Source organism: Cryptomeria japonica, chromosome 7 (genome assembly GCF_030272615.1).
Source record: "Cryptomeria japonica chromosome 7, Sugi_1.0, whole genome shotgun sequence".
Classification (NCBI taxonomy): domain Eukaryota; kingdom Viridiplantae; phylum Streptophyta; class Pinopsida; order Cupressales; family Cupressaceae; genus Cryptomeria; species Cryptomeria japonica.
The window spans coordinates 685,815,143-685,838,821 of record NC_081411.1 but is presented as its reverse complement, the minus strand read 5'-3'; the positions used below and the strand labels follow the sequence as shown (position 1 = coordinate 685,838,821).

At 37.2% G+C, this 23,679-nt stretch overlaps 1 protein-coding gene across 3 annotated transcripts in view; it reads right to left on the bottom strand.

Annotated features, from left to right (window-relative positions):
• Nucleotides 1–3,557: 3,557 nt before the first annotated feature.
• LOC131078500 (pto-interacting protein 1) overlaps nt 3,558–23,679 on the bottom strand; it is a 65,416-nt gene continuing 45,294 nt past the window's right edge. For all 3 annotated transcript variants that reach the window (XM_059207699.1, XM_059207700.1, XM_059207698.1), the window contains exons 5-8: nt 6,956–7,229; nt 5,233–5,365; nt 4,879–4,965; nt 3,558–3,916 (exon numbers count right to left, since the gene is read on the bottom strand). In XM_059207699.1, coding sequence (XP_059063682.1) covers nt 3,785–3,916; nt 4,879–4,965; nt 5,233–5,365; nt 6,956–7,229 — 626 coding nt within the window. In that variant the 3' untranslated portion in view covers nt 3,558–3,784. The remainder of the gene's footprint in view (nt 3,917–4,878; nt 4,966–5,232; nt 5,366–6,955; nt 7,230–23,679) is intronic.

Genomic DNA, 23,679 nt, shown 5'->3' with positions numbered 1-23,679 from the left:
GAAGAGGTGTTACTTTCTTGTTCAAACATTATGACACACGTCATAAATAGTGCATGTGGAAAGTGTATTTTTGAATTTAAAAAATTCACAAGACGTCTGGGTGTTGTGCTTTCATCCAAAAGAATTATATTGAAATCAAGCATGCAAGTTGGTAACATCTTTTGCTCTTTAAATGCAAGATAAAATATTTCATATGGAAATATTAAAAAATTATCATTAATGTACAAACTAAGGTAGGTTCAAGATGTAAATGTGAAATTGCATAAGTATGCAATTATCGACACTATAATTTCATTATTGCTAGGTTCCTAGAATGCACTTGATGATCCTTGATAATTTCTAAATAAATGAATGGATGTATATAAATATGACACGATGCTCAAATCAATACAATACACGTGTTAGGTTATCTCACACTTATTAGTACCAGGAATCAATGGTTGGTATTTTCTCTGAATTTGAACTTTAGTTCAAGGTTCAAACTTGTGAGTGATGAAGTGGCTAAATACATGTTTATAACTACAAATATAATCCAAGGTGATGAAAATGAATCTAAGCATTTGGGTAAATATTTGAAGAGAAATGATAATGGAAATAAATAATAATAATAGCACAAAGCAAGTTCATACAAGAATATATCACCTACAGACAAGTTATTGCACTTAGAACACTATTAAAAGAGGACCCAAGCACATAAGAGGAAACAATATATTTATGCATTTTTTATCAATGCAGTGAAAGAAGTTATTTCATATCTTGGCCACCACCATAGGCATATATGAATAAATAAATACACAAGCTTTGTATGTGCACTCAAAAGAGAAATTAATTCTAAGAAAAACAAAACTAATGTCATTAGAAAACACAAAAAATCATTAATTTATAACCATAAAATGTGTATGACTTAAAATATATAAAACTAGTGATGCATTGGTAGATCGATATTTTATATGCTTCAAACTTGAAAAAAAATTGAAGGTTCAATTGGGGGCCTTCACTTATTCCTCATCTTTAAGAAAAATTGAACACAACATTTCAGTGTTCAAATTCTACGACTTATTATCACACAATTGCATATTTCGTGTAAATTTAATTTACTAATATAAATTTAAGCACATGTGTATGAGAGATCTATCTAATCCTATAGATTTTGAGTAGTTTGTTGGTGAAGAATCTATACTTGTAATGGTAAAAATTGTGAGTTCTCTCCATTTAGTTGATATGTGCTCAAGCACAAAATATTTCACTTGCCACCTTTGGAGTTGTATTTATAGACAAACCTTAGTACATTTGGAATGCCTAGCAAACGTTTTAGCACACATATAGCACCTAGCAAAAGAGCTATCCTACAAAACATTTTATCATATGAATATAGATATATGCCTCGCATCCTAGGAATACTACATTACTACCTATTTCTTTGATCATTGTATAAAGTCATTAAATCAACATCCAAGGGTTTGACCAAAAGGAAAAAATCCTTCCCCGACAAAACTCCCTATCCACGTGGCAATGGCAATGTAGGTAGATAAAAAGCAAGTTATATAAAGGGTACATGTTACAATGTGCCATTTCCTATCCACATTACCATACTTTTATGCAAGTTACAAACATAAGACAAGTGTGTCACAAACCTTTTAAGAAAGTAACATTTGTCTAGAGATGTAAATTATTACTTTACAATATTATTGTAACGGTGAAATTTGCATTACTCATCCCATTTCTCGTTTAGTTTGTCCATTATGAGGAGACCTCTTGATAGATGTACATAGTGACAAATGACACAATCTTGTATGAAGTTGGACTCATTCCCTCAATTTTATCCTATAATTGCACACACATATCTACATGCATTTAGTTCTACCCTATACTTATATACACAAACTTTTATACATTCATCTTATACAACCATTGCCACACTTATCATAAACATGTCCCCATTCATCTATTAATCCCATATGCCCTCTACAATCACAAAGGCAACCCTAGAGTCGTAGACATGTCCCCTTTCTTTTCAAAATTCAAATTTGGCTAATTGGCCCCTTCACCTTCCCACTAAGTTGTCTAAACACATTCAATGCAATTTGATAATATACATCCAATGCCTTCATTCTAATAAAATATCAATCCAAAATACAAAACCTATCTCATTCTGAAGCATTGAAGGCGCAATTAATAGCAACGCATTTTAATTTGATACACTAAAAAGAGTAGAGAATTTGCATTTGCGAGCACTAGCCTGCCGTCTTTGATATTTATAAACTTTCCAAAGGTTGATCGAGGAGAATTTTTCACCTAACAACATAGTGACAATCCTTAAAAGATATTTTTATAAACATCAATCCCGTAGATCTTCAAGAAAAGCGAGTAGACACTTATTCATTAGGTCACAAACAAAGCATAATTCCATTGCACACAAAGAAGAATATATAGTAAAGAGGACTAATCCACAACTACATATCTATCCCAAACATGTAGATTTGTCTCTTGTCAAAGCACAAGCTAGTATAGATCTTCATATAGTTCACTAATTGAGAAGCACCGTACGTGTGACAAGATCTAAAATCTTCCTCAAACGTATTCAATAGTCGATCAATTAATTTAATTATTTTTTTTGCTGATTTACTTTTCTAAATCAACTATTATAAATCATCAAAATTATCATCCCCAACTATATTTAATTAATCTAGACTAATTGTTCTTAATCGGTTACATTTATTTAATTGATCTAGTTGACACTTTACGAAACCTTATTTTTATTTACAATTATACATTGAGTACAAATTCAAATTAAGAGTTGAATATGATATATAAGATTTTGAGTGGTTTGATGGTAAAGAATTTATATCATACATGGAAAGTACATATTCAAATTAAGAGGTGGACAGGGTATGGATCTTTACATATTTCAACCTATAATGTAAATGGGATCATAATTACGTTATTGGCTTCCCCGGGCGGGTTATAATGTATATGGAATCATTATTAGTTCTAGCACTTTAAAAGTAAAAGTTCTGAGGTGTGTCTTGTATTAGAGAAGTTCTAATGGCTTCATTGTCGCAGGTGGGAACAGTCTTCAATAAAATTTCTGAGTATCAATAAAATCCCAGGACAAGCAAATTATTCATCATGGGTAAGTAGTATTGATCAAAAGCCGACCTACTGGTTTAACATGACAGAAGGGTAATGCTGGAATTCATTGGCATCTATCACAAACTAATTTAGTAGACATTGTAAGATTATCAAGTTTCCTGAGATGCCATATGAACCTGAAGTACTACATACTGTTTGAGAAAAAACAGTCTTCATTCATTTCACAAAGATCTGATGTAATAAATGTGACGTTTCCTCAAAACAATCTCAACCAATGGAATTAAAATAATTCAATCATAATTGCAACATTGATTAAGGATTTTCTTATGTCTTTTACCAGCTACCTGCCTTGTTTATAAGTTAAGCAAACACACTACGTATAATTTTATTGCATCCGGTACATGTTGATTTATGAAAAGCACATTTATTAGGAAACTTTCAGAGAGCTCAAATATAAGCATGGGTTTCCCAATTCTAATGAATAATTCGGAATATATGTATATAAGTTCAAAAAATTTCAAGTCTCCTGTATTATATGAGGCATGGTATCTGTTACTACATATTGAATTCCAGGAAGTGATCTACAATATATTGACTTAAAACGTATCTTCTCTCCAAACATGACCAAAATGTTTGCAGCATATGCATAGTAGACGCTGTAAAGAATAATACAAATTTGACTATACAGATGTTACAATGCTGGACTTCCGTTGTTAGGAACTGATTTAACGTTCAATAGAGGTTGAAGGGCTTTCACAACGATGCTCATGTTGGGACGGAAATCAGCTTCATACTGCACACATAAAGCGGCAACTGCAGCCATCTGCTCAATGCAACAACAAAATCTACACGGTCAAATCCAGCAAAATAACAAGCAAAAGAATGTGGATTTAAATAGATTGATCATACCATCTTTATCTGGTAAACTTTGTTAATAAATGATACCTTAATTAGTTTTACATAAAAAGAAGTACAATGTGTCCATTAAAAAATAGACTGCATACAGAAATGGCTCAATTAAACATCACATAACTAGCTACAGAAATTCAATGTTTGTTTTATTGTATAAATCCCAGATGTCTGCAAGGTCACTGCTGCGTGAGGAGAAGAAGCAAAATTTTAAGTGATGTTTACACATTCCAACCTTATCAACCTTTATGGAAAGAATGAATATATACACAATAGATGATTTTGAGCTATGCATTAAGAACAAGATCAATAAGAATCACATTAAATAAGTATAGCATAAAATGTGCCCTTTAAGAAAGAAAGACTGGTTTGGTGTCTGATAAATTTTGGAGGCTCTAAACAGAACGACGACTGAAGATGTGTGATCAACATTGTCGCCTTTTCTCTGATCTTATGGTTGAAAAATCATCTGGCAAGATGAAAAGAAATCTTGGATACTGAGAAAAACCAACCCGAGGGCCATCTGCAACACACAGAAGACTCGAGCCTATCTGATTTTTAGCTATAATGTCTTTCCTCTAGGCCATTTCTAAAGCTTTTTGTGTTCCACACAGTTGCTTGATATTGTTTCTAATGGATTAACCATATGCAACTAGCAGAATGAAAGCCTTAAACATCAGCAGAATCCAAATGAGGGAAATGATTGCAAAAATATACTGTGATATACATCTTATCATATATGAAGAAAGAAAATAATTGCATGGTAAAGAAACTTTAAGGACCCGAAAAACATGTAGATGGAGGTTGTCAGGAAACCAAAGTCAACAGAAAAGCAATTACATATAAAGTAAAAGGAAAACACATTCGGAGGCTCACCTTAGCCACTGCTTTAGGTGGATAATCAGATTTTAATTTGGAATCAACACATTGCTTAACTTTGTCTTCACTAAGTCTAGGTGTTGCCTGTAAAATCACAACCATCTCTCCATTAGTAGTATAGATTTTTTTTTAAATTGACATGTTTATACAATTAAATTTATATGCAAAAGATCATGGTTAGTTCAATGGCCCAATTATTAAAGGACCTTAATCCCAGGGCACCTGAATATAGTTTCTTCTTTTTTAACTTGGTCCACAATATTCCAAATTCTAAGAATAGAAGTTTTATAGTTAAAACGCAATGTTTAGTTGTTTAGCATTGGATATTTTGTATAGGCTTATGCATGTTACCCATGTCACAAGGCTTTGCTGGCCACGTGGCATTGTGTGGTCAACTGGCTTTCTGCCAGTTAACAACTCCAGTAGAACAACTCCAAAGCTATAAACATCACTCTTTTGACTTAGTTGTCCTGTCATAGCATATCTGTAAAACAGCATATAGGTTGAAATAAATCAATCAAGAAAATCAATGCAAAGCTGAAACTGATTAAAAAATTCATATTTTCATTTCTTGTTCGTTAGGTAGGCTACATGCCATATAAAATCCCATGATAAATGTAAATAAGTATCATCATCCAAGGAGCCCTGCAACCTCATTTATCAAGTTTATAAATTCATCAGTGTCCTAACACTCATCGTATGTGCCTTTCTACAAACATAGTTTCTGGCAATTACCTCCCTACTAAATGCAGAATACATCTCAAACAGCCAAGAGGTAGGGTAGAACAAAAAGGAAATCACAGGAAGGAAATCTTGCCCAAATTACAAGGCTAAGGATAACCAACAAAGCAGAACACATAAAGTTGAAATCACAAATTTTGCTTTGATAAGACCCAGAAATAAATAGATTGACATTGTAGTAAGCGAGTATAAAATGAATATGCACTCTTTCAATCTCTGAAATGACAGATTTGTTTTTGGAGACCCACAAATAAATAGTGCGGAGCCTGATTTAACTAGAGATGTAATGAGTGTTCATTCTTGCAATCCTCAAAATTCTGCAGGTGTTCCTCTTAGGATTTTCAACACTCTTTCTTTCTTAGAAATCATGTACATAAATCAAACCTCATTTCTACCAGTTGATAATTTTAACGTTTATCTTCACTTCATAATACTTTGGTTTTCTTACTTTTGCATGCTCACTTCATATTTTGTTCCTATAGGCCTACTTAATCTATAAATAATCATTATTGCCTTTTTATTAGAGACATGGGTGTTTTCAATGAGAACTCAGATGCAATAATGCATATGTTGTACACAAGCACTGAATTCAAGTTCCACGTTTGGTGTGCATGCAATATATATGGGCCTTCACTAAGAGACATTTCCTTAGGGTGTACTATACTAGTAAAAGTGAATCCCCAAGTTAATAGACTATATTCCACTAATTTCTCTTTTTACCAACTTGAGGTTTATTGCCAGAGCGTGCTGAATTGCAAGTGAAGTACAAAAATAATTCACCTAAGGACATGCCAACTTCACTTTAATCTAATCTCCCAAACTCTCAACATATTTTTGTTTGGAAGGACATTTTGAAGTCTTTTCTTTCAATTGAAAGAAACGCAACATGAAATAGTAACATGCCAACTTCACTTTAATCTAATCTCCCAAACTATCAACATATTTTTGTTTGGAAGAACATTTTGAAGTCTTTTCTTTCAATTGAAAGAAACGCAACATGAAATAGTATGGGGAGGAGGGTAAATGTAATATCCAACTTTGACTAACACTTGTTGGGGTGCTTCTGTATCAAAGCATTTCTAATGCATTCATAAACTCTTGTATATATGCAAATACATTCATACCAATAAGAACACCACTGCAATAAATCAGAAGCAAGTCTGTTCTAAAAAGATTTCCAAAGAAAGATATTCTTAATTCTTGAGATTATTTGTAATCAAATGCTGTCTATTGAAGAGTTAGCTAATTCTTTTTTTTGCATAAAGGCTATGCTTTTGGGGTTCAAGAAATCTCTATAACTAAAAACTTAAAAGAAGTTGGTTTGATAACTTACTCTGGAGCATGATAGCCAAATGTTCCAAGCACACGGGTGGAATGGAGTCGTGCAGCCATGTCAGGTGCTTGGTTTGATAAATCAAAATCAGCAATCTTAGCTGTGCAATCATCAAAAAGTAAAATGTTACTTGATTTGATGTCACGATGAATAATGGGTGGTTGAGCCTTTTCATGGAGGTATTCGAGCCCTTTAGCAGCTTCAATAGCAATTTTTACCCTTTGCATCCAAGTGAGTACTGGACCTGGTTGTGCTCCTTTAACACCTTTCCTACCTGCACTCAAAGCCAACAGTGATGTATGAAGAGCTCTTTATTTCCAAACTTCAACAATAAGAAATTCCAAATATCCAATGACTGCTAATATTCCTTGGGATAAATTTCAGGAATACAAGACTAGCAATATGGAGAAATTTGAAGGTGCTGCATCAAGTACGTAGTACATATTATGCTCACTTAAATCAACCAAAATTATCAGGACCTGCTAGGATCTTATTTCAGTCTCTGTACATCATCCTACTCATATGCACATTTATAATATGTAGCACCTAAGCACACTAAAATGCTGTGAGTCTAAAAAACATTTATCATAACAGAAAGAAAAATTTAAATGGATATTTAAACTGGGAACAACAAAAGATAAGAATTGAATTTGTTGAATTTGGTGGAGAAAGAAATTCATGAACAAAAATGTTATCATTGTTGCAATGAAATATATTACAATGGTCAAGTGAACACTGACACCATCTGGCATGAGATCAACCAAAGAGCACCATTCTTAGTGCACCTTGAGTTAATTACTATAGTATAATTGCCATTTGTATACGTATGAGTTATTTTGAATTTTCCCTTCAATTAAGGTACTCTCTAGGCCACTAACTAGATTATCATGATTTTTTTGTTATATGTACCGATGAGAATATTCTACTTCAGAGTTGACACACAAAAAAAAATTCTATTTCAATAATTCTGTTTCGTTCAATATATTGCAAACTTATATAGGAGTTTGATCTCCTATATTATAGTAACCACTCCCTAATATTATGAGCTATTCTAACAACTCACATACCTATAATCTCTTATACAACTAATAAAAAATATTATCCTATGTATAATATTCTAACAAATCACACTAACAATAATATTATGTTGTTTCTCAACAACTTTATAGCTAACCTAAACACCTATGTGAACACTAATTCCCAACACCCCTCCTTCGTGTGAACATGGGGAGAAAGTACATCACCATATGCCAATGCATACTTTTACGTTTGCATGCTGATATTTGGATCTTGCTGCACATGATCACCTACATATGAGAACTGATGGAAATATTGTCATTGATGTCAAAGGAATTTACTGATTCATGGAGATTGATGAACATATCGGATTACTATGCTTTACATTTACTATGCTTACATTATGCCTCAATACAGTAATGATACAGTGATTATGAATACATTAACAGCAGATGGTAATACAGATGCTGATATATATACAGAGTCCGTATGACAGAGTATTAATCTGTATACATAAAGTCAGCATACACAAGTTACTTTAATGATCCAGACTTCAGTATATATATATATATATAGTATTTAATTTCTATGCTTGCTAAGTTGTATAATGCTCAGAAGTATATATACAGAAGTGAATCTACAGTCGAAGTGAACCTACAGTTGATATACACAGTATTTTACATATATTATACAGTGTATATGCAGAAGTGAACCTACAGCCGATACAGTAATACTCAGAATGTATACAGCATAAGTAAACATTTATATATCCGCAATCCAGCATACAGATATATAAATACGGTTTGAGTATACAGCATAACCAAACATTTATACAGAAAACATCTATAAGCAAGTATTAAGAAAAGCGACACTTGAAAGCATTTGTTATTAAAGGCAACAACGAGTAATGGCGAATTCATAATAAAAAGCCGACTTGTTCATCAATTATAGTGACAATGATAATTTAAGATGATCTCAATATTAAAGTCCACAATCTTCTTGTGACAGCAGCGACTATACCAAAAGAAGAATTACGGAGCGTTCAAATACCATATTATAATTTCAGAAGAATTACGGAGCGTTCAAATACCATATTATAATTTCAGTAATCAAAATGACAGCGACTTCAAAAAGAAATTAGAACAATGATAAAAGTCAACAAATATCTTATCGATCTGGTTGAAAGGAAATTACATTAGTCTGAAAACAGTTATCTCCATAAGCAAGCGGTCTGGAAGTTACATTGTCTTGCAGCGACGTGAATGGAGTGAACACTCGAGCAAAGTATCCCATACATCAGCAATTCGTCTGAGTAACAGGCAGCGATGTGAATGATAAAATAAAAGCAGAGGCCTCATCAAAGATTTGTTTATAAGCAACAAATGTGTTTGACAAGTCCGCGAGTATATGGGGATCATACGTATGATCTAAAAGCAAGCATTTGTTAAAGTGACCGATTAATATGCAACGTATTAAGTGGCGGCAATGACTATACACAGAGATGTGAAAGTTTGTAAGGCTCCAACTTGAAGTTGTGATTAAAGATGGTTGATTCTATTCAAGGAAGTCGACTTCATCATATGTTGACTTTATTGAGTTCACAGCAGCGATCAAACTGAAGCAATTAAAGAATGAAGATGGTTGGGTGATGCAGTAATAAAGGACAAAGAAATGGACCGATAATTAGGCAACACAAATACCAATATACGCAGTGTTAATATAGCGATTCATTTAGATACTAATCTTAACAAATGCTCAGCCAATACTAGTTGATTATCGTGGTTTATTTATATGAACAGCAACGATATTATTAAGGAGCAATGATAGTATTTCATTCAAGTTAAGATGGTGGTCGATCAAGATAAATATAATTTGCTAAAGAACGATTAAGTGTTCTTTGTGAATAATCAAGGGAGCAGTAATAACAGAGACGTGGCAGATATAAACACAGAGATCATGTATGAACAGGTGTAAAAGACATGTATGTGAACAGGTGTTAAGAAAGCTAGTGTCTTATAGCAATGATCACGTTAATCAAAAAGGGAAAAGGTTTGGCACTCATTATTAATGAAATGATATAAATTAAAGTTAACTCCTTGCATCACGAATAGGTGCGATTTAAAATTACAATTGATTCAAGTTTAAAATAAACTATGTTTGTTATTAAGAGTTGTATCTCTTAGGAAATGTGGTGTCTCTTAAGGAGGGATATTCTTTGAGAAAGAAATATGAAGATAAATATTGTTGTAGTTTTGAGTGAAGAATGTGTGAGGTGTGGTACGTGTGAAGCATGAAATTATAGTGTGTGAAAAATAAAGAAGACCTTTATGTGAAGAGAGTATACGTGAAAATACGTGGAGAATGTGAATAAAGTAGGTGTGGAATAAGAAAGTGGAGTATAATGCTGAATATAAAGTTGTGTGTGTAAGAAATAGAGATTGCGTGGGTAAAGAGTATGGAGTGTATGGTGCTGTAAATATGTGTTGAATATAAAATAAAAGTTATCTCTGAGAAAAGAGTGATGTGAGTGGTGTATCGTGTACAAAATACACATACATATTTTATATCAGATCCTGTGAAGAAATGAAGACTGAATGAAGAACTTTATACAGTGAACTGCAAAGTAATTCTTGAAAGGATTAAATGCAGATTGGAAAGAAGAGTATGAAGAGGTTATTTTTGGTATTTAAGCAGATTAAGTGAAGATAGTATTCAGACTTGCACAACAGAAGACGATGACCATTTTGGTGGCAGAATTTTTATCAGACTAAAGCAGATTTGTGAAGCAAATTCAAGCAGGTTTATGAAGCAGACTTAGAGCAGATTATAGATAGATGCATGATCACTAAATGGGCAGATTATAGATAGATTTGTGAAAGGTTTATAAACTGATTTGTATCACAGATTGATAAGGAAAGTGTGGCCATGTTTATATGACTGGTTAGTATTGTTCATCATAGCAGTTTGAAGAAAGGAATTAAGTGTCCATCATCAGTAGAGATAGCAACATTATTAAGGTGGAAATTCAGATTTATATGAAGTGGGTTGATGCTCACAGATTCTGAATTGGGAGTTGGTTCTTTCAGTGGGTAGGTGCTCACAAAATCTGAATTGGGAGTTGGTGCTTCCAGTGGGTTGGTGCTCACAAATTTCAGAAGTGGGAGTTGGTGCTTCCAGTGGGTAGGTGCTCACAAAATCAGATTTGGGAGTTGGTGCTTCTAGTGGGTTGGTACTCACAATCAGAGTTAGGGTTGGTGCCTACAAAATATTGTAACAGAAGAAATATATAAAAGCATTGATTTACCGTGGTTTTCTCCTATAAGAGTTTCCACGTATATATCTTGTGTTCTACTTGTGTTCATATTATTTAGATCATATATGAATGTTGGTGTGCAATGAATATGTTAATGAGATAAGTTATATACTTATGATTGAAGTTGAAAAAGGTATAATTGGTAAAAGATTGTTGTTATGCTAATTCACCCCCCCCTCTCAATATAACGGTGTGCTCTTCAAGAACTGATCTCACTTTCACTTCGTGGCCGACCACATTTCCATGTAGTCTACTAGTCAAAGGATTTCTATAGCGAGCTGTTCTCCTATACAACTACTTACAACATCAAAGACGTGCAAATTGTCCTGCTTTCAAACTTAAAATGGGAATATTTACAGTGTTTTCAATTATAGTCACTTTTGTTGATCGTTGACACTCGATCACTAACAGCATAGAAAATTACCACTGCCATTGGAAGTTACCCTTGACTTTAATCAATTCCATGCAAAGTTGAATATTGATGGTATGCCCCCACAATATGAAAATTTCACTTATTTAAAAACAATTTTCACAACTGAATTGTTGCACATATGAACTAGTGGGAGAAAGACACCCCCAATTTATTATGATACACAAGAAATTTACCTATGATGTCAACTATTATAGACACACATTTACTATCCACATAAAACGGATATAGCATACTACCACATATCCATCAGATAATGGCCAATATAGCCACGACCACAATGCTACTCTTTTACGCTTCAATCACCAACTATTTATTCCATAAATGCATGGCATATATTTTGTTCTTCATCTGAAATAAGAAGATCCCCATGGCAGCCATATGCTCCCAAGATTGCACATGTTGAAACCCCACAAATTGGATCTGCATCGCAAGCAATATTCCTAAAAATTACATACAATTATAGGCAACATGCAATCTAAGCTAATACCTGTTGGCATTTTTAATGATGATATTGTGATTGTCATTGATGGACACACACTTGCTTTGAGATCACTTTTTGTATGTATGAGTTATACTCAACTGGTATTTGTTCCAACCGGTATTATGTATTATAGTCTTTAGACTATCGGTGTTTTGCAGAAAGTGTTTACCGATCTCAAGCGGTATGAAGACCCAAGTGGTATGAAGACTCAAGCGGTTCGAGGATCCCAAAGCGGTTCGAAGGAACAAAGCGGTTGTTATCATTTTTCCCAGTCTTCATTTTGACAAACCGGTAATTGGTAAAATGTGTGAACCGGTAATCGGTAAATGTATGAACCGGTATTACTCTGTGATGAGTTACCAACCGGTATTTTTGTGATGAGTTATCATCCATCGACACTTTGGCGGTGATTCTGTGCTGTGTTACCAAATGTGTCCAGATGCACTGAACCTAGGAACTTGCAATGTAATCCTATTGGACCGACATGAAATCAGATTCCTTTATAAGGACATCATGTCTAGGGTAGTTGTTGTTAGGGTTTTAGGTGGTTGATGAGGTTTTTGTGTGTGCGATCACAGAAGGAAATTGGGTCTGAGTGAAGAAATAGAGTGTGGAGATTTTGAAGACTGAAGAAATGCTGAAATGCATTAACAATGAGCTATCAAGGATCTAACCAAGCATATTGTGCTAGTATTTAGATCACTCACTTGTTGATTACTCACATCTTCGACAAATCTGAAACCCTTAACCGGGTAGGCCTAGCAAAGCCTTTGTAAATCCTCTAACAAGGTGGTGCACAACTGTGAGGGAGCTTACTCATCGTCTCACTCAGACTGAGAAAGCCTTTGATGAACTCAAAGTCAAATATAAAGCCTCTCTAGCAAAGAGAAGAGAGCATGCTGAGAAATTGATGGAGCTTACTGAAAATAGTTCTTCTAATGAAGCAGACATGGAAGCCCTAGTTGAAGAAGTTGAAAAACTGAATGAATCTAATGCTAACCTAAGAAGGGAATTGGAAGGACTGACTATCAGAATGTGTCAAGAGCTTGAGAACCGGAGGAAAGCTGAAGATCTGGTAAAAGACAAAGATCATGAGATCTCCAAGCTGAAGCAAGAAATCAGTGCACTTACCGCTCATCTCCAAGAGAGTAAAGTGGAAAAAGAAAAAATGCAAGGTGAACTAAACATGACTATTTTTGAGAATGCAACCTTGAAGGAATCCAATGCTGCTATTTCCAAAGAACTCACTGAGTCAAAGGAAATACTTGCCAAATTCAATAAGAGTACTGTTAAGCTAGAACAAAAGCTTGAATCAGCAAAACCGGTAAGGAATACCACTGGACTTGGTTTTTCTGGTTATGAGGAAGGTGAGACCTCTGGAACAAAAGATGGAGCATCAAAGAAGCAATCGGCACCAAAGGATAAAGGTAAGCAAAAGTTCCAACCTGTTTGCTTTAATTGTCTCAAGGAAGGACACGCTGCCAATGTATGTAGAAGTAAGGCTTACAATAATTTTCCCTACTTTCTAAACAATAAGCCTAGATCCAATAGATTCAATGGTAATTGTTATGCATGCAACACGTTTGGGCATAGAGCATTTGAATGCAGGTCTGTTATACACAACACTGGAAGATATCCTCAAAGGAGTCAAGGAGTTTTTCCTGAATCCTCTATGAACCGGAATCCAAACCGGTATAATGCCTATGACCATCAGTCAGGTGGTGGTGGCTATCAAGCGACAACCGGTTGGAGAGCAACCTGTTTGATTTGCCATGGTAGCGGTCACACTGCTGCAACATGCAGGAGGAAGAATGGTAGAATGAACAATGGACCATGGAGAACACCTGGAGTGGTATGCTATCATTGCAACAAACCGAGACACCCTGCAGAATGAGAAAGAACATATCAGATGATATACCGGTCACTCTGGAAGGAAAGATTGATGTTGAAACTGTTCAAGCAGATATGAAGACAACATGAAAGAAGAAACCTGAAGAAGTGTCACAAGAAGAACCGGTTTCTGCACCTAGTGTGGAAGCCGCTGAACCGGCAAACTAAGCTTCAAAAAAGCTTAGGGGGAACAAATCGGTGAAATGTTTCGAACCCCTGGTTTCCACCGGTAAAAGACCTTAACCGGTATGTGTTACTTGTCAATCGACAGAAAACCGGAAACGGTAAAAGGCAAAATTAGGGTTTATAACCTAATAGTGGAGAATTTATTATGGTAGGTGAAGAATTTGTTTAAAAGGGATTTTCAAGTCATTTTCACTTATCAATTTGCGAGCGAAGAAATTCTCAAGTGCAGAGCGACCAAAGACAATTTGTTTTACGATTCAGAGAGATTTCAAAAACTTTGAAGTAGAATCCAGAGATAGTATCAACCAGTCAAGTGAAGAACACTAAGCAGTGTTCCAAGCGACCGAAGTGGTGTGTTGCAAGCTACAGTGTCAAAGCCCTAAATCTTGATTCGCGAAGGTATTTTTCGAGCTTCTTTGTTTATCATGGCTTTTGCATCGCACTCCAGTTCAAGTGCACCTAGTGATTCAGTGGATTTCATACAAAGGAAGATGAAATACAATGCCCTATCCCAGATACCCGCTGGTGTTATAGTTGAGGAAGGTATTTCAGATTATATTGATTGCAAAATAGAAGACCTAGGATCTCTAGTGATCCATTCTCAGTTAAGTTTATCCTGCGGGAATGACAAGAAGATCAAACCGGAATACAGCATCCTGGAAAGAAAGAAACTTCACAATGCGGTCTATTTTCTTGAAGAATTTACAGAAGATCACATCCGCATCATTCTAAGCAGAGTGCACGGTGACAAAATGTATCTTGAGCGGACACATGACATCACACCGGAAGCGATTCATGTCGTCACCGGTTTCTGTAACGTTGGAGAAGTACCAGCCCTTAGGAAAGTCATTAAGACAGAAATGACCAAGCTCACCGAATCTGTGAGCGACCAACGGGGAATGACCGTTAACACCATCAAGGATGATTTGGTCAAATATGCTTGAATGGTGATCAGAGACCAGACATTCTATGCTAGCAGAATAAACTCTATCTCTGCAGCAGCGGTGAATGTCACCCACAGAATGATCATGGAAGATGCATCATTTGATCTATGCACCTGTATGCAGAGGCAACTTCTGATAAACCTGAAATCTATCAAACAGGACAATGCCTTAAGATTTAAATTTGGACAACTGTTAGTAGGTTTGTTTTTCTATTTTCAAGGCTATTTTCCGGGAGTCGGTGATATACAATGGTCTGCTAACCAACCGGTTACCAAGCAAATCAAAGAAAGTCTTCAAGCGGTAGGAACCGGTTATCCTGAAACCCTGAACAAATACCTTGATGAATTCAGATGCAAGATGAGCCAGAGGATGAGAATATCCGGTGATATTGTCAAGAAGTATGAAGAGGACATCTGCTTTATCATCAAAGTAGATGAGTGCATAATGGAGGCGGTTGAGCCCAGAAAGGAAGAAGTGGAGCCCATGGGATATGAGGTGATGTATGACATGCTTGATGGGTATGCCTCTACCCTACTTGCCTCGCCTCTTGATCCAAAGAAGAAGAGAACCGGCACCTACTTGGAGAGGGTAACACTGGTTGAAGAACCTTTAGTGAAGAAAGGAAAGGCAGTGCCATTCGTATCAGCACCGATTACTTCAGCAAGTCCTAAAGTGACCAAGCGGTCACCGGCCAAGAAGAAACCGGAAGTTGCACCTGCCAAGGTCTTTGAAAGAAAGCAGAAAACTAAGAACACCTCACCAGATTCTGAGGATATAGGACCTGAGGTACAACCTAAAGAGACTAGGCAAACGAGGAAAAAGACAAAGACAACCAGCAATGAACCGGCATCATCAGCACCGGTAAATATAGACATTTCCTCTTACAAACCATTGACACATTGTCAAAGAACTATCAAGAATATTAGGAGAAAAGTGCTAAGTGATTTAATAGATCATTTTGATGATTTTAATGACAATGAAAAGGAGGAAGTTGAACAGGAAGTTATTCAATATTTATGTATTAATGACCGGTCGCCATCAGAAATTAGATATGTGACACCGGATTCTTTATATAATTCTTTAGATAACAAATGGCGCATTGCCATAGAAAAGGAACAGGAAATAAGAGAAGAAATTTTTGCACAATATTTTCCTGATGTGTCAAATTCAGAGCTATATGAAGTTATGGATAAATACAAAGGCCTCTTCTTCATGAGAAGAAGAAGACTCCTGTTACTGAAAGGGAAAGTTCCTGAAGTGGTAAAAGATACACACTCACATGCCAAAGCTGCTCTGAGGTTGCACCAAGTGTCTGAAGCCAACAAGAAGGCTGAGCAAGAACCGGAAACCGGAAAACCGGATGAGGTATATGACAGTGAAGGAGAACCGGTCACTGAACAGATGGACACAATTGACGTTGATGCTTTGGATGGTGAAAATGTCACTTCGGATGCAGCAAAGGAAAAGGCTGATAAAGTGCAAGCGGAGAAAGAGAAGAAGAAAAAGGAAGAGGAGAAGAAGAAAAAGGAAGAGGAGAAAAAGAAACAGGAAGAGGAGGAGAAGAGAAAAGAAGAAGAGAAAAGGAAACAGGAAGAGGAGAAGAGGAAACAGGAAGAGGAGAAGGAAAAGGAAGAGGAGAAGAGGAAACAGGGAGAGGAGAAGAAGAAAGAAGAAGAGAAGCAGAAGGAAGAAGAAAGGAAGAAGGATGAAGAGAAGAAAAAGAAAGAAGCAGAGGAACAAAAGAAGGCAGAAGAGGAAAAGCAAAAAGCCGAAGCAAAGAAGGAAGCGACAAAGAGCACACATGTGGAGACACCAAAGGCAACCGGTAGTCAAGCCAAACCGGCTGACATTACCAGTCCCATTGACCTCCAATCTGCAAATGAAACAGAGTTGTTCCAAAGCATTAAACTTGCACAGGAGCGACTGGAAGCTTTAAGGAGGAAAAAGGAGCAAGACGTTATTCAAACTGCGGTGGATACACTTACCAGTTTGATTCCCGATACCAACCTCCGCAGTACCGATTCCTCTTTGGCCCAGCTAAAACTTCTATGCACAGTTGTGGAGGACCAGGTACAAAGTCTGGAAGAGGTTGCTGAAGCTAACGCACAGAAGAAGCATCAAAAGGCACTAAACACTACCTTAGTGAAGAAATTGAACGAGCTCCGGTGTGAACTTCAGAAAGAGCAAAAAGACATAAGAGATGCTATGGATGAGGGTAAACTACTGCTCAGTAAGATAAGCCAACACCATCTCTTTTGTGATGATGTGCTTGCACAGAAAGAAAAACTGCAATCTAATCTACAGGCATTTATAAGCACCTGCAAGACGCCCTATGATTCATTTACTACATATGGGAAAACTGTTCACCGGTTTCAGCTCCAGTCCGCCAGAATAGAGTTGGAGATCACCAACCGGACCAGAGATTTGCAGGAACTTCAACTGGTTCTACTACCAAGACTACAAATACTTCAAAAATGCTATCTCAATCTGGATGCCTGTTGTGACCATTTCACACATCGCCCCATTAAAATGGGGACCCCCTCATTTTTGCTCTTGTTTTGCCTGTTCTTCTCTCTGCTTTAGGGTTTTGAATTAAATGAGTGAGTCGTCTGGATTAGGGTTAAGCTTTTGGAGTTGCCTTTTGATATTTTCAAGCCGAATCCAGTCTAATTTTGAAAGATTATTGAGCATCCTCGCATTGATTGCAATTTTGAAATAGGATGAGCCTGCCAGGAAGTCAAGTTTATCTCAGGATGGGTCCAGTTAAGATTTTGAGGGCAATTTCAAGTTAGGTTTGAAAGTGTTAGCATTTCAATGAGTGAATTATGCAATTTTGTCCGAGTGAATTTTGACCAAATTTTTGAAGGTTTACTAACTTGCCCCTGGCCTTGGAGATGACTTAATTATGCCTTGTCAAGTGATTTGAAGACTTAATTTTTGATATTTTGGCCTGCAGAGGCGAAATCACCCCTGTCCCTCACCCAGGGACCAGGGCGAAAATGATATTTAGTGCAAATTGGTTATTGACTTGTTTAATTTGTTTTATGCAGGGTCTCCGGGAGAACAAATTGGACGTAAATTGAATATTTTGAAGATTTCAAAGACTCAAAAATGATGAATTTGAAGATTCAAGGCAAGTTCGCTCCTGTCCCTCTCCCAGGGACCAGAGCAATTTTCCTCAAATACATCTCCTTGGACATTTTTTGGATTTTGACTCTTGGTCATAGCTTGCAAAATGATGATATCTTCCCCAGCAAAAAGAATTGAGATGAAAATTGTGAAGATTTGACCCTAAGGACCAAAATCGCTCCTGTCCCTCACTGAAGGACCGGAGCTTGTTTTTCAAAGTTGCATCCTCTTTGCAGGGCCAAGACATTTTTTCGATTGGAAGAGGTCAAGGAGGGCACGTTTTGTCCATTGAATATAATTTGAGCGACCAACTAACAAGGAAATATGCTAAAATGACAAGGATCGCTCCTGTCCCTCATTGAAGGACCGGAGCTTGAATTCCAAACTTACGTTGTCCACACAAGAGTTAAGTGATTTTGCGATTTAAGGAGGTCGGGAGAAGAAGGCTTTGTTCATTGAATATAACTTGAGCCGTCTATGAAGTTGAAAATCAACCCAAATTGGCTAAGGCGCTCCTGTCCTTGACCAAGGGACCAAAGCGAATTTCAAAGGTAGCTCTTGTCCCTCTCCCAGGGACCAGAGCGATTTTCCCTCAAGACGAGTTTTGGACCAAGATAAAGCGAATTTCAAGCTTGAGATGAAGGAAAGAAGGCACAATCAACCCGTTGAAGATAATTTTGAAGGTTACAAAACGCAAAGTAAGCCCATAATGGCCAAGGCGCTCCTGTCCCTCTCCAAGGGACTAGAGCGATTTCCTCATAAGGCAAATTTCCCGCAAAGTTAAAACAAATTTCATGTTGGAGATGAGTGAGGGAAAGCATAATCAATCCATTGAAGACAAATTGGAAAGTTGGCAAAATACAAGTGAGCTTATAAAAGCAAGATCGCTCCTGTCCCTTTCCAAGGTACCAGGGCGAAATATAGATTGTCCAGCCTTCCTCTCCGAATTTGGACAAGTCCGAGCCTAGGCGCATGACGGAGATGATATTAGGAACGCTTCGAAGAGGAACAAAGTTGCGAAGACCACGAGAACTTGATGGAATTGGTTAAGGCGCTCCTGTCCCTTTCCAAGGGACCAGAGCGAAATATTCAAGAGTGCCTAATTCTAAGATGCCGCTTTCGTTTCAAACATTCAAGATGGAGTAAGCAATAACATTTTACGCCTTGAAGACAATTTGATATCAATATGATTGAGGATTTGCGCCATGGACTAAAGTTCGCTCTTGTCCTTCACTGGAGGACCAGGGCGATTTCTACAGAATTAGTCATTTCCTTCCAAAACCACGCCAAGGCAAGATCATGCAAAGTCCACAATGCCTTTCGAAGGACGATGAACAAGGAGTTAACGTCAAAAGTCAACAAATTCAAGCTCAAATGCAAAGTTCGCTCCTGTCCTTCACTGGAGGACCAGGGCGAAAATCCTTAGAAGGGCTTGTTTTGTCTTGAGAAAGCAAATTGGACATGCATGAAATGAACAATAGAGATCATTGATTACCTCACATCATAAATTGACAATTTGGAAAACGAGGATCAAGGACAAAAAGATGAAATCGCTCCTGTCCCTCACCAAGGGACCAGGGCGAAAATGGTTCTAAAGAGCATTCACTCAAAAATTGAATAGATCAAACTCAAAGTCACGAATGAAAACCCCATTTTGGACGTAAAGGAAGAAATTTCGAACGTAAAAGGCAAGAAGTATGAGGTCTAGTATAAAATCGCTCCTGTCCTTCAGTCAAGGACCAGGGTGAAATTGCTTTAAAACAAGTTCCTTCCAAAGATGAAATAAATTAAACCCCAAATGCCAAGCAAGAATGCTATTTTGGACATCCAAGATGAGACTTTGAACGTGAGAAGCGAGAGATACAAGGCCAAAATGAAGGGGCGCTCCTATCCCTCTCCAAGGGACCAGAGCGATCTTGTTAATATCTATCGTTTTACCATGCTTGGGCGCCAATATCATTTAAATTGCATTAAATGCCAAGTTCGATAAAACCTTGAAACATTTTGAAATTAAAATGACATTTAATAAGTGCGCATGGTATTTAATAATTAATTTTAGCCTTTTAAAAAAAAAAATCGAAATTCAATTGCAAAGGTATTTAATTAATTATTAAATTATTAAATGAAAGGAGTGCGCTTGGGGTTTTATTTTAAATATTTTATAAAGGTCGGCCTCCTTTTTGTTTAATTTTGCTTATTATTTGTTTCATTTCCACCAAGTCAGCCTATGGGAGAGTATAATGGTAAGCGCCTATATAAGAAAGGTACTTTGAGGCATTTTAATCCATCATTCAATCATTGTTTACATGTGGTTTGGAGAGGCAATAGAAGGAGCGAAATCTCATCCAAGGAGAAGTGTGAGTTTTGATCCAAGGAGGAGTGCGAATTTTGTTGGAGGTGGAGCGAATTGTTCCTCAAGGCGTTGAAGACCCACAAGGTGGTGAAGTTGATGAAGGAAGCGCTTTTGCTAGATGACTTCGATATTCATTTTGCCTAGCAAATCTCTTAATTTTTGCATCCTTTTTAGAGCTAATTCTCCAAGAAAGGTATGGCAAAATCTTCCTAGCCTAATTTTGAAATTTTGAAATTTTGAAATTCCAATTGCATCGTCATATTTAGGAAATGATAATTCAAGGATTTATCATGAAGTTTCCTAAATTTAAATTTAAACTTAATCTATATTTTTTACGTTCCAAGATATATTGCTCATTATGAAATGTTGTGTAGGTGTCAAGATGGCGACCCCAAAGCCAGGAGCATCCACCAGTCGTCCAGCTCTCATGAAGGAAGATCAAAAGAATGAAGAATTGGAGACCAAGATCGTGTCAAAATGGAGCAACATTGGAGATACCAACTTGGGAAACTTCAGTGTGAAGAAGTTTCGAGAGGTCCCTTACATTGGAAAGCCATCACCTGTCGCAAGGAGAATAATTGAGAGTGGCATCATCAAAGCAGCCGGCTTCCCTCCAGCAGTCCAGTGCCATGAGCTGATGATCGAGTGTGCTCGCCATTATGACCCACAGTCAAGATCGATCGTGTCCAAGGAAGGAAACACTTTGGCTTATCTTTCAGATGAGGCTATCAGTGAAGCTCTCCACCTGCCAGAACATAAAGATATGATTTACAAAAGCTTGGAAGGAGTTAGATCCATGTACGAAGATGATCCAGATACTTGCTTGAGCATCATCAACAAGAATTGGCTACTCAAAAGTCGTCCTCGCCTAAGCAAGATTCCCAACACACCACATAGGATCGACTTCCAGGAGGAGTACAGAGATTTGATAACCTTACTCAATCGAGTTACCGGGGCTCCTCAAGCCTTCTATTTTGAGAAGTGGATGTTTTTCTTCATCCAAGTGATAGTTCAAGGAAAAGGAACAATTCATTGGGCTAGAATTATTAGCCATTGCTTGGACGTACAGTTGAGAAGACTGAAGGCTACCAAGTCATTCCACATGAGCTCATACATCAGGTATGCCTTGATCAGAAGTTTTGAGTATGCAGGACTACCTCACAGAGGAGCAATTGGAAGAGGACCTGGAGAAGTCAGAGTTTGTGACTCTTATGTTCATTTGCATCATCCACCTGGGAGTAATTACAAGTTAGTCAATGATACCTTCACAATGAACATCACCAGGACACTGCAAGGCGGGATTCATAACCGGCTATCTCAGGAGGCACAGGAACTTGTAAAGAGGTATGGTGCTTGGTTTATCCAATTCCAGAAGTTTACATATATTAGAGTTCATGGGTGTCCTTCACCTCCATACATGTTGCCAAGATATCCGACAGACAGGATAGTACTACTTGAGGTGACTAGGCAACTGGCAGCTTATGCGAAGGCATTCAGACACAGGCATGGAAATGGAATTCCTGTACCTATCATACTAGGGAATTCAGTTGAGGTATGTCCTAATGTTCCAGCTTTAGATGATGTAGAAAGGGAGTTGGCCTTATATTCATTTTCATTCTTTTCATTGAGGGAGAATTTTGATCCTTATGGGCATATAGAAGAGACAGTTGGTAGAAAATACAAGCATGAATGTCAGGTAGAAGACTTTTGGATGAATCTCTCAGATGATTCGGAAGTGAAGAGAAAGATGCATTCCAGATTGCCTTTGGATTTCATCAGGAAATGCAAAGTTTACAGAGTGGCCGATCAAGCTCAGGACAGTGGCAGGCACCTCCAATCCTCTTATGATAGAGAGGACAAGGCAGTAAAGATAGATTGGAATGAACCTGAGGTTGTGGACTTAAAAACTTTGATGGCTCCAGTTTTGTCTTGTACTCGCAGATGGGTTGATGTGCAACATCAAAAGTTGAGAGAGCAGAATATATCAATGACTTTTACCTTGGAGGAAAGGTCGGCAGAAGGAGCAAGCGTAAGTGAGGGCCATCCTCATCCTAGAAGCACAAGCGAAGGCAATATTCACCCCAGAAGTGTAAGTGAAGGCAATCCCCATCATAGAGGTGCGAAGAGGAAGGAAAGACCTGAGAAAAGAGAATCTTCCAAGAAGAAGCAAGAGGCCAATCGAGATCGCTCATCCAGCACATCTTCTCGACAAGAGAAGAGGACACTTGAAGTTGAGGAATCTATGGAGTCAATGGTTCAGAATGATAAACATGAAGAAGGACAGGCATCTCAACGTTCATCAAGTCAATCTCCCCAAGTCAATGAGCTACATGAAGACCAGAATGATGATGAAGCGACGTCTCCCCTCTGGAAAGAAGAGTCACTACCTACAGAAATACAAGTTAGAGAGACAAGGTCCGCCATTCCAGATTGGTTGAAGGAGAGACTAACAAGGGTGATTGTGATCGAAGACGAAGAAGATAATGTGATTGATTTAGATAGCCTTGTTGGAGATTCTCAGAGAGTAACAGAAAAGAATAAGGCCACAAAAATGTCCAAGATGATCAGAGATGAGACTGGATCCAGGAAGTTGCAGATAGCTACACCGGCAGTGGACAAGTACGAGGGTGAAATCCTTGCAGAAGAATATGATGTAGAAACCGTTGAGCTTGGTCCACTCACCACCGAGCAGGCATTGGATGAGGCAACTGATTCATTTGAGGCACTTAAAGATAAACTTAAGGAAGAAATGGAAAAGAGTAGAAAACTTGAGAGAGAGGTCGGTGCTTGGAGAAGCTACTTTAGCCACCTCAGTCAGCCCTTGGGACGTCAGGATCCAGCAGTATCTCCCATGCAAGCACTTCCCCTTGAATCAGTTGGTGAAGCAGAGAAAGTTAAGAGCTTGGTCCAACTTATGAGCTCTTGGATTGACAAATCCCATACAGTTGCCATTGAGTTTGCAACAAGAATGATGCAGA